Raw genomic sequence first — 10,662 nt, 5'->3', positions numbered from 1 at the left:
ATATAAAGTGGATGGGATGTAGGCAAGTACTTGTTAAACAATAATATATATATGTTTCTAAAATCTAATAAACAAATTATTTAGCAAACCAAATTAAAACACACACAAAGCATCAACCTCTGTGAATTTCAAGTACCAGTTGTATAGTTATAATTGTATATATCTAAAGTTTGAGATCAAAATAGAGGTATATAAATAAGAAAAATCTTATGCATATTCATATACATGAAGTTCAAATTAGTAAAACTTCAAAACATAAAATAAGTTGTTCAAAAGCAACATGGCTACAAGGCCATGGAGATTGTTATCACTTAAACATGGACAAACTAAAAGCAACTTCCTTGGAGATACAAGTTTGGTTTAGTGGTGAAGGAAGAAAAGAAAGGGGAAGAGGTCGTGTGTTCGAATCTCCTAACTAACAAAAACTAGCAAACTAGCAACTGACATTTGTCGATAAGAAAAAAAGCAACTTCCTTTGACAAGGTGAATCTCCCTTAAAAGTAGTACATTACAGAACATGACAGACAATAAAACACATAAAGATAAGGAAAACATCCCCATGATTCTAAATTGCAATTGTGGCTTCATGAACATATCATAACTTTAATTGTATAAGAGTAGTAACATAAATATTTGGGGTTATTTCATCCTTCAACAATTAGCACATAATTGATCATAAATTTAAATGAAAAATTCATGGAAAAAGCATGTTTGAAAAAGTCTTACATAACATTCAACTGAGTTTTTGACAATCAAGTGTGAAGAAAAATGAACAAGTTCACAATTTGTCACGACCTAATAAAACATCAAACACAATAATCGTTTCTTTTATGCCACGAACTTATTTAACTGATCATTCAGTTGACTTCTCATATATCACCATCCCACAATTCCTCCTCTGAAATGTAAGCCCCAATTGTTTCATGGACTAGGAAATTAGCCTTGAGTAATCTCACCTGAAAAAACAAAAGCTATTGAGTCGAAAAACTTGACAAACTAGCCTTTTTAAGTTTTCACTATAAATGACTCCCAACTCTCAACCCAATAAATGGAGATCAAAATCCAAAAAAAAAAAGTATATCTAAAAATATATATGGATAATTACATAATTAAGTTAAAATGCTTGCTTATTGTGAGAAATAAAATACTAAATATGAATAATTAGATTTTATTTAAACAATGAAAATTAAATTATAAATGTACAAACATTTTAGTTATCATGTGATGACTGTCTTTTAATCTTAATTATTCATCTACAAATGTATTAAGAGTTTAATTAATGATCATGCTCTAGCAAGGTAAAACATTTTTACACTAGCGTTTAATCATAATTCATCGTTAATATGACTTTTAAAGTAATTATCATAAAAATCAACAAACTTATCATATATGGTGAGTTGTGATTAGATAATGGTGTAAAACTTTTTACTTAATAAAGCATCAACTACTTTTTAAATTATATAAAATTCTATAGACCTAATTTTCTTAATAAGATGCTCAATACAACAATTGAATTAATGAAATTCAATGTTCATAAAAAATTATTAGGTTCATGAGAAGAGAAATACACAGAAAAAACCTAGTGACAAAATCATGTTGCGGAAGATTCAAGGTAACCATTAAATATTTACTTGTTTAATCTAAAAAAATTTAGCGAGCATATCCTCAAGAATAGACTAGTCAAAAATGTCAAAATTTTCCTTAATCCTTGCTTCATTAATTAGAACTCTTGGGAAGCACACTATGGCCCATTTGGAGTCCCTATCGAAGAGCTACTGCTTGTTCAGAAGTCTTTCCTAATTTTTCTATGATCATATTTATAATTGGATGCTTAAGGAAACCACTTCCAAGCCAACCAAGGGAACCAAAAGGTGAATATCCATGAACATTTGCAATTAAATGACACATTTTAAGCATGGAAAATTAAGAAAAAAAACTAAATACTACTGTAGAAGCAAGGCGTCGTGGTGAATGTGATTCAAAGGTGTTTTGATGATAACAAAAATGATGACAACAAAAGATGATGACAAAGGTGATAAACAAAAAGCTCAAAGATCAAAGAACAACTCAAGTGAATCAAAGAACATCTCAAGTGAATCAAGAACAAGTCAAGAGTTCAAGAATCAAGGAGAATTCAAGACTCAAGAAGAAACCCTAGAATCAAGAATCAAGATTCAAGATCTCAAGTATCAAGATCAAGATTCAAGACTCAAGATTCAAGAATGAAGAAAAGACTCAATCAAGATAAGTATTAAAAAGTTTTTTCAAAACTTTGAATAGCACATGAGTTTTTGACAAAACCTTTACCAAAGAGTTTTTACTCTCTGGTAATCGATTACCATATTGTTGTAATCGATTACCAGTAGCAAAATGAGTTTGAAAAATTTTTCAAACTGAATTTACAACGTTCCAATTATTTTCAAAAGGCTGTAATCGATTACAATGTTTTGGTAATCGATTACCAGTGCCCTTGAATGTTGAAATTCAAATTTAAATGTGAAGAGTCACATCCTTTCACTCAAAAGCTTTGTGTAATCGATTATACTTATTTGGTAATCGATTACCAGTGACTATTTCTGAAAAAATCAAAAGATGTAACTCTTCAAAAAGGTTTTTACTTTTTCAAATGGGTTTTAAGTTTTTCTAAAAGTTATAACTCTTCTGAATGGTCTTCTTGACCAGACTTGGAGAGTCTATAAAAGTAAGACTTTGTTTTACATTTCAAAAAAAAAACTTTTACACTTTTTCAATCAATCTTTTACAAGCCTTGAATCTCTTTGAACTTCTTCTTCTTCTTTGTACCAAAAGCTTTCTGAAGTTTTCTGGTTTTCTAAACCTTGAAAACTTGTGCTATTCATCTTTTCATTCCCTTCTCCCTTTGCCAAAAAGAATTCGCCAAGGACTAACCGCCTGAATTCTTTTTGTGTCTCTCTTCTCCCTTTTCCAAAAGAAAAAAGGACTAACCGCCTGAATTCTTTTGTGTCTCCCTTCTCCCTTGTCAAAGAATTCAAAACGACATAGTCTGAGAATTCTTTTGATTCTTCCATTTCCCTAATACAAAAGTGTTCAAAGGACTAACCGCCTGAGAATTCTTTTGTATCCCCATTCACAAAGTATCAAAGGTTTAACAGCCTGAGATCTTTGTCTAAACACATTGGAGGGTACATCTACTTGGGTTTGACTGAGAACAAGAGAGGGTACATCTCTTGTGGATCAGTTCTAGTGGAGGGTACATCCACTAGGTTCAAAGAGAACAAGGGAGGGTACATCCCTTGTGGATCTTTGCTTGTAAATGGATTTTTACAAGGTTGAAAGAAATCTCAAGGACCGCAGGTCGCTTGGGGACTGGATGTAGGCACGGGTTGTTGCCGAACCAGTATAAAAACTCTTGTGTGTTTGTTTCCTTCTTTCCTACTCTTTTACTTTCCGCTGTGCATTTAAATTCCGCTTTTACTTTCTGTTAAGTTTCTCTTCTACTCCTCATTCTCTTAACAATTTAGTAAAAGCCTTAAAAGAGTAATTTTTAATTAGTAAAGGTTTAAGAATAATTAATTCAACCCCCCCTTCTTAATTATTCTGAGGCCACTCGATTCAACAACTACTTCATGCTAACTCATAAAAATGATTGGTTATAACCACTATTATGTGCCGAAATAAAATACGATCATTCAAGATTTGCAAACTTACAAAAAAATGAACTCGAGCAACCTCAAGCAATTCTCTCAACTTTGATGAGAAATTGCAACTTTGGTAGGATGACACTCTAACTGGTTAACTTTAGGAGGAACACGAGCAACCTCAATCAATTATCCCAACTTCTTCAATGGGAAATTGCTTACTCATATAACTCTAGCCTTGCCACTATCATAGAGAGCTTCCATTGCCTTCCAAGTGTTAGGTATGTCCAATGGAACAATGTTTTCAGCTTTAAGGTTCACCGATCCCTTCTTCATTCAAACTAGCCAATAAATCTTAACAGGGAGAAGTCATTAGTATACAATTGATAATGTTACAAATATGCTTCTAAAAAAATAGAATAATGCACCACATTCTTATGCCCTTAGTCAAAAGATACATACACTAGAACGGTTTGAGATACAAAATAAGTACTACTTCATATTGATTATGTAGGCTAAAATAAACTTTGGATCCTTCTTATAATTTTTATTAGAAATAAGCTATTATTGACATCTTTAAAAATATAAGATCTATGTGATTTGATACAATTAAAAGAAATTATACAAATGTTCATTATTAATTTCCTTTTACTTTTAGTTTTAATTTTTGATACAACAAAACAAGTTATACACATTACTACGAAAAATAGCTTCTACGTCAGTTAATTTGTGCATTCTATGACAGTTATTAACCGTTATCGTAGCCAACATTATAGAAAGTCTTCACTTTCTAAGACGGTTTCATAGAGAACCATCTTAGAAAAAAGTATCATTCTAAGACGGTTCTTAAGTAAAAACTATCTTAGAATGATACCTTTCTAAGACGGATATTAGTTAAAAACAGTCATAGAAGGGTACACTTTCTAAGACTATTTTTTAGAGAACCGTTTTAGAATATTTAAAAAAAAAATTAAAATGTATTAAGAATTCCAAGACGATTTTTTGATTTTTACATTCTAAGACGATTTTCAAGAGAACTGTGTTAGAATTTAAAAAAAAAACAAATTAAAATATATCAAAGATTCTAAGATGATTCTTTGAAAAACCGGTCTTAAAATGTTAGAATATAGACATTTTAAGACGATTTTTTAGAGAATTATCTTAAAATGAATTTTTTTAATCATTGTCATTTTATTTTAGTCCATAAATATAAAAATATATTTTATTACAATTGTAATTTACTTTTGAGCGGATTCACTACTTATGCTCAAAAGTAAATTACAACTGTAATAAAATATATTTTTATATTCATAAGCATGATTTGAGATTTGGAAAAAATCTTTGATAAAGAAAATAATAGATTTCTTTCTAAAAAAATTATTGTTATCCATATAATTAAATTTTAAAATATCCCTTTTAAAAGTCTTTTACATATTCTTTAATGTTACAATATCTTTGTCCATCACTTTCATGATTGTGTAATCGGTTGTTGTTGTGGAGCTAGTAAAGATAATCAAGAGTCAGTACAGTACTAAAAAGGAGGTGAAACTCAATAAAGGTGATGGAGGTGGCAGAGTAAGAGTAATCAGAAGAAGAGACGTGAGGGGGATAGATTCCTTCATATAGCATTTTAGCCATGTGAAATCATAAATTTTAATTAAAAGTAAGAGAAAAAATTTAAATAATAAAGAAATACATATATATATATATATAAATATTTAAATTTAGTCTCTTAGTTTATTAAAAATGTTCAATTATTTTTTTTTTGTTTTTTAACAATGCAATTGGTTCTCCTAATTTTCTAATTTTACTCTTGTTTTTGTCACCTCTGTCTAATTAATTAACGAAAATTTACACATGATACTTAAAGAATATTATTTTCAGTGTTTTTAATAACTTGTACATACAATGAAAAGCCGTCACTATATTTGTTTTAGTTTTTTTAAAAAAGAGAAAATTTCCAATAGTTTTTATTCATTTTATCTTTCAACCAGCTATATGCTATTTCTTCATCGATCACTTATGCACCATTTTGCAGTGAACATTCATTATTGCTCTCCACATGCTTCCAAGTGTCCAACAAAATTGAATATTTTTCCTATTATCTCAACTATTAAAAACTACTTGACACATTAGGGGGAAAATTGAAGCTTCTTGCAATCTTGCCTATTAGAGTTCGCCCTGCGGCAGAATAATGTTTTTGTCAGGCAAACAAAAAATCATCAACAATAATTACAAACCAAAAAGTCATTGAATAAAGAGGAACTGCAACAAAACCCAGAACGACATAATGATGAATTTTAACAAACCCAAAACAACACTACAAGGATCTTACAGTTCCTCCACAAGTTCTTTTCTATATTTTAGAATTTCAATAGAAAATTGAACAATAAGCATCGGTAAATAGAAGTTAGAAATCGGCCTCACATCTCTACATTTGATGCCGATCTCAACAAATGTGGCATCGAGGATCTGCAGCTTCCTTGTTTCGCCTTCGTTTCTTCTTCTTTTGGCTATCCCTCCCTGATTCGAAGGTCAAGACGATCGCTAACAAGATTGATGCCATTCTCAGTTAGTCCCCTCCTCTCAACCTCACCGTGTTGCACGCCCATAATTGCACCACTAACTAATCTTCTCAATGGTAAGTATACAAAATTACAATGGAATGAACAAGCACACATTGGTTTTACAAATTTAAAACATGTTAACATCACAGCTCTAGTGCTTGCAATACCAAATTTTGTTGCTCCTTTGGATCTCGAAACTAATGCTTCATCCTTGGCCATTGGCACGTGTTGTCCCAAAACAACCACCCATTTCCTTCTTCAGCAAGAAGTTTGTCATTGGCTACAAGCAGTGTCTGTATACACAAGAGAAACTATGTCATTATTGAATTCGTTAAGTGGAGATGGTATCCCATTGTGATTTAGTGATAATATTTTAAAAGAATCTCGTTGTTAACTTTTTTTTAACTCGTTAGTTAACGATAAAAACCTTTTAAAAATTAAAATATAAACTTTAAAAATTAAAAAATTTAATTATTAATTATAAAGATTAAAAAAATAAATTTAAAAATTATAAAAAGTAAATATATAATTAAATCATAAATAAATAAAGCCAAAGGATGCAAGTGTAATTGTGGCAACACAAACCACTGTCTAGTCGGTCCTCTCCCATCCCGCGTGCTCTTTGGACTCTTGCTGAATTTCTAGCAGCTTGATGTGATATAGATATCTTAATTAGGATTTTAGGGGAAAGTGTCTGTAAGTAGAGTGTCATCTAGGCATGGTAACAGGGCCGAATATGAGTTTGTCTCAAACTAGTCTTGATTTTGATAGAAAAAATCTAAATTAATTGGGATTGGGATTGGGGTCGCATTTTTTCCCATAGCCAAAGTCATCAGATTTGAAATCGGGATGAGATTATTAATATCCATCCGAACTCATCCCGTTAATAATATACATGTATAACATATTAACTATGCTAATATTAAATTAAATTTTATATTGTCATATACAATCTAACAATATATTATGATTGTTATTTAAAATTATATTTTTTATTTTATAAAAAATTATATTTTTTAATAAAATTTTATAAATATATCGAAAACTAGGTGGAATGAGAAAACCTGAGCCGTGGGGACGGAAATGGGGTAAATACACCCGTTGAATTTTGAGAGTGAGAACGAGAAGAAAAATGAAGAGTCAGGGATGGAGATTAGATAAGCAAAACTCGACTCTCACCCGTGCCGTTGTCATCCTATTATCAATTGAGTACCATTATTATTGAAGGCTAGGATGGAGACAAGGACGTAGCTAAACTTAGGCCCTGTAAGTTTGCATAGAAAGGGAGTGATAAAGAAGACAAATAAATAGTAAGATAATATAATATTCATATTTTTAAATTTTATTTTAATTTAAAATTTTCATCGGTTACGTTCCACTCTATCAAATGAAATGCATAGAACTTAAGAAGAGACAAACATAAAAATAGAAAAGCATCAAAATATGGGATATATATGAATTGGGGAAATTAAAAAGAAACAAATATAAAAATAAAAAAAATATAATAGATTAAGAAAAATTATACATATGCAATAATAATTCTGAGAAATATTAATGACATTTTTTAATACATTTTTTAAATTTATGATATTATAAATTAAAATTAACTTAATTATTTTTATTAGTCAGGATGAATTAGGTATTTGTGTTTTAGTATATAGAATCATAAGTTGTATTATATATAATCTTTTTAGAAACAAAAACTAAACTAAACTAATCTTTAAATAAATCATAATTCTGAATAAGAAATTAAGAAGGAAAATTTATAAGAGACCGCTTCAAATTGATTTGTTGTAACTCTTCAAATTTTGAGTTATCCAAGCCGATAAACCTACTAAAGCGGTCTGATTTTTTATCAATGAGAATTAAGGAAAGACATACATGAAAATTTTTAATTTTTCAGTTGAAGGGTTGCAACTTAAAAGACTGATAGTGACAAAGGATGCACATAGCTAAAGATAAGAGTATTTTCATATAGCCTAACACCCCAAACAGAAGATGCGTTTCTTTTATTCCATCCACTTTTTTAACTAATCATTCAACCGACTTTTCATATACCCCCATCCCACAATTCGTCTTCTGGTAAGTAACCCCCATTTGGTTCATGGAAGAAGCTAGCCTTGAGTAATCTTTCCTGCAACCAAAAAAACTAGTGTGTCAGAAAACTTGATGTAAGTTCCATAAAAATAAATAAAATCTTTTATACATCCTATAATGTGACAAGCATCAAGCCTTGCTAATGATAGGGCCTATCCTTACTGCACCCTCACACCAGAAACCAAAACTGAGTCTTGAAGATGAAGTCAAGGGAGAAAGATAGTGAGAAAGAGATCTAAATCGTGTAAATAAGCGGAATGATTGCATTAACTATTTACAAAAACAGTAACTTCACTTTTATATGATTAGTATAGGAACTCTGCATTCTAAAACAAGTTACACCTAAGTTCTTTTCTAACAGAATTACCTGAAATAACAGAAATACAAGAAATAACAGAAAGCTAGCAAACTAACTACTAGGTATAGCTTATCAAGGACTGAATTGATATCTATGACTAACTCCAAGCTTCAACAGCTAAGTTTCTACTCTAAATGACTCCTAACTCTCAACCCAATAAATGGAGGACAGAACAATTATGGATCAGAATCCAAAACAATTAAGTATGTTATGCATGAGTCACATGACTCATTCTATGGACGGACAGTAGACAGGAAGTGGAGTGACGATATAAATTAAATAATTTTTTTTGTGCTCAAATCCATGTGAGGAATGTGTGAGTTGTGTGATTATCATTACTTGTCTATGAGAAATTCTATTCCTATAACTCTTTTCTACAAGGAGATGAGAAGAAAAAAGAGGTAAGGATAACATGAGTGACGTCATGAAGAGAAATTCAGAGAAAACTTGACTTGTGAAAAGGTGTTGTAGAAAATATGTGTAGGAAATCGGAATAATGGTTCTCCTCATTTACTTGTGTATGTTAGGTCCTGTTTACGCCTGAATTTGGTAAACAACCGCTAGTCTAAGTTAATTGCTTGCGAGATCAACTAGTGAATCTCAGGAGCATGTCATTTGTGTGTTTGTGTTTAAATGTAAAGCTTTTGAATGTTCATCATTGCAACAAACGTTTACTGGTTCGAAATTTGCAGAAAGGAAAATTGTTTAACAGAAATCGAAATGCTGGAAGTAACTTGACAAGGAAAGGAAAATTGCAGAATTTAAAGGCTCCGCAAGTTCATTCGATCGAATGGACCATTTAAAAGACAGGAATTCTAAAGTGAAATGAAAAATGCATTGCATTCGAAATGTAAAGTTTACAGAAAACTTAAAATGGTTCACAAACGTACATTCTCCTTGTGTACTCGTTTCTCTCTGCGCTGGGTACTTTGAGTATCTAAGGATTTTGTAGAAATGATTTGTGACCCTGAAATCTGACTAAAAAACTGCTATATATAGATTTTCGAAAATAAACTGCCCTAACGGTCGAACGCTATCCTAACGCCAAGTGTCCTGCTACGTACACCTTGCATAACCGCTCCCTAGAACGGTTATCCACATTACTCGAGATCGAACTGATTTGGTGAAGATTTGTTCAGAAATTACGCTAAGTCTAGAACTCTTGCTGCCTCGACTTCGACTCGTCCATACACCAGTTCGAATTGCCCAATAGCTCGAAGTCCTCTTTCTTGTCTTAGCTTTGTACTTCGTAAATACTTCTTTGAACCTGGGAATTCCTTCTTAAAGACTCTCCTCTCTTTTCGATTCGAGCAGGTCCTGACCAGACTCTTGCTCTGTAATACACTTCGAAACCCGAGACGACATCTAATGCATACTTAGAGCATATTTTAGCTCGTCGAAAATATGGGCTAACAAATTGCCCCCAAAAAATGTCCGCTTCGATTCGAGATCGAAGGAAGATGAGAGGTTGACATTTTTTTCTCTTCTACCAGTTTTCCTGAAACGGCGACACGATGGCACGTTTAATGGTAACCGTCGCCTCGATCTCCCACTACTCATCATTAATTCCACCTTTCTAGGCAGAGTGGGACACGTGTCACGCTGGGGAGTCAAAAGGGAAATCTGATGTGATTGATTTCTGACCCTTGATTCTTATTATATTATTTTCCCCTTTTTTTTTTTTTAAAGTGAAACCCCATAAATAGCGCCAGAATTACAGACAAAACCCTTTCAGTTTCTTCCAAAACCCTTCTTCTTCCTTGCTTCTGAAACCCTTCTTCTTTGCTGATTCGTATCCATTATCTCCGGCGAGGCTTCCTTATTCTCAGATAACAACTTGCTACTCCTTTCATCATCAAACTCACCGAATCTCTGAGCTTTGCCATTGTTCTTCGTGAACCCAAGCTTTCACTTACTGATTCTACCAGTTACAAAACCCTTTGTAAGAATCATCCTCTCTCAGATTTACAATGTCGCACGGACACGCAGTTCCATTTGCTGGGAAATGGCACCGTTTTATGGT

General features: G+C 31.9%; 1 protein-coding gene, 1 long non-coding RNA gene and 1 pseudogene across 4 annotated transcripts in view; all 3 read right to left on the bottom strand.

The window, feature by feature from the left end:
* Positions 1-869: 869 nt before the first annotated feature.
* Positions 870-4,007, bottom strand: LOC102661098 (NADPH-dependent aldo-keto reductase, chloroplastic-like; annotated as a pseudogene).
* Positions 4,008-5,854: 1,847 nt separating this feature from the next.
* LOC106797157 (uncharacterized) lies at positions 5,855-7,749 on the bottom strand. Of its 2 annotated transcripts, none has more exons than XR_005889507.1 (2): positions 7,249-7,749; positions 5,855-6,477 (listed from the first exon to the last, which is right to left on the bottom strand). It is a non-coding gene; the product is annotated as an uncharacterized lncRNA (long non-coding RNA). The 2 variants fall into 2 exon arrangements; XR_001386216.3 differs by lacking the exon at positions 7,249-7,749 and adding an exon at positions 6,770-7,207.
* A 251-nt stretch (positions 7,750-8,000) lies between these two features.
* Positions 8,001-10,662, bottom strand: part of LOC100788951 (putative NADPH-dependent aldo-keto reductase) — a 20,623-nt gene continuing 17,961 nt past the window's right edge. Inside the window, exon 7 of one of the 2 annotated variants that reach the window (NM_001255821.3) lies at positions 8,001-8,318. In NM_001255821.3, the coding sequence (NP_001242750.2) occupies positions 8,235-8,318 (84 nt within the window). In that variant the 3' untranslated portion in view covers positions 8,001-8,234. The remainder of the gene's footprint in view (positions 8,319-10,662) is intronic. The other variant, XM_026126597.2, reaches the window with a different exon arrangement.

This window comes from Glycine max, chromosome 18, assembly GCF_000004515.6.
Source record: "Glycine max cultivar Williams 82 chromosome 18, Glycine_max_v4.0, whole genome shotgun sequence".
Classification (NCBI taxonomy): Eukaryota; Viridiplantae; Streptophyta; class Magnoliopsida; order Fabales; family Fabaceae; genus Glycine; species Glycine max.
The sequence above is the reverse complement of the archived record's forward strand: the minus strand, read 5'-3'. Positions and strand labels throughout refer to the sequence as shown.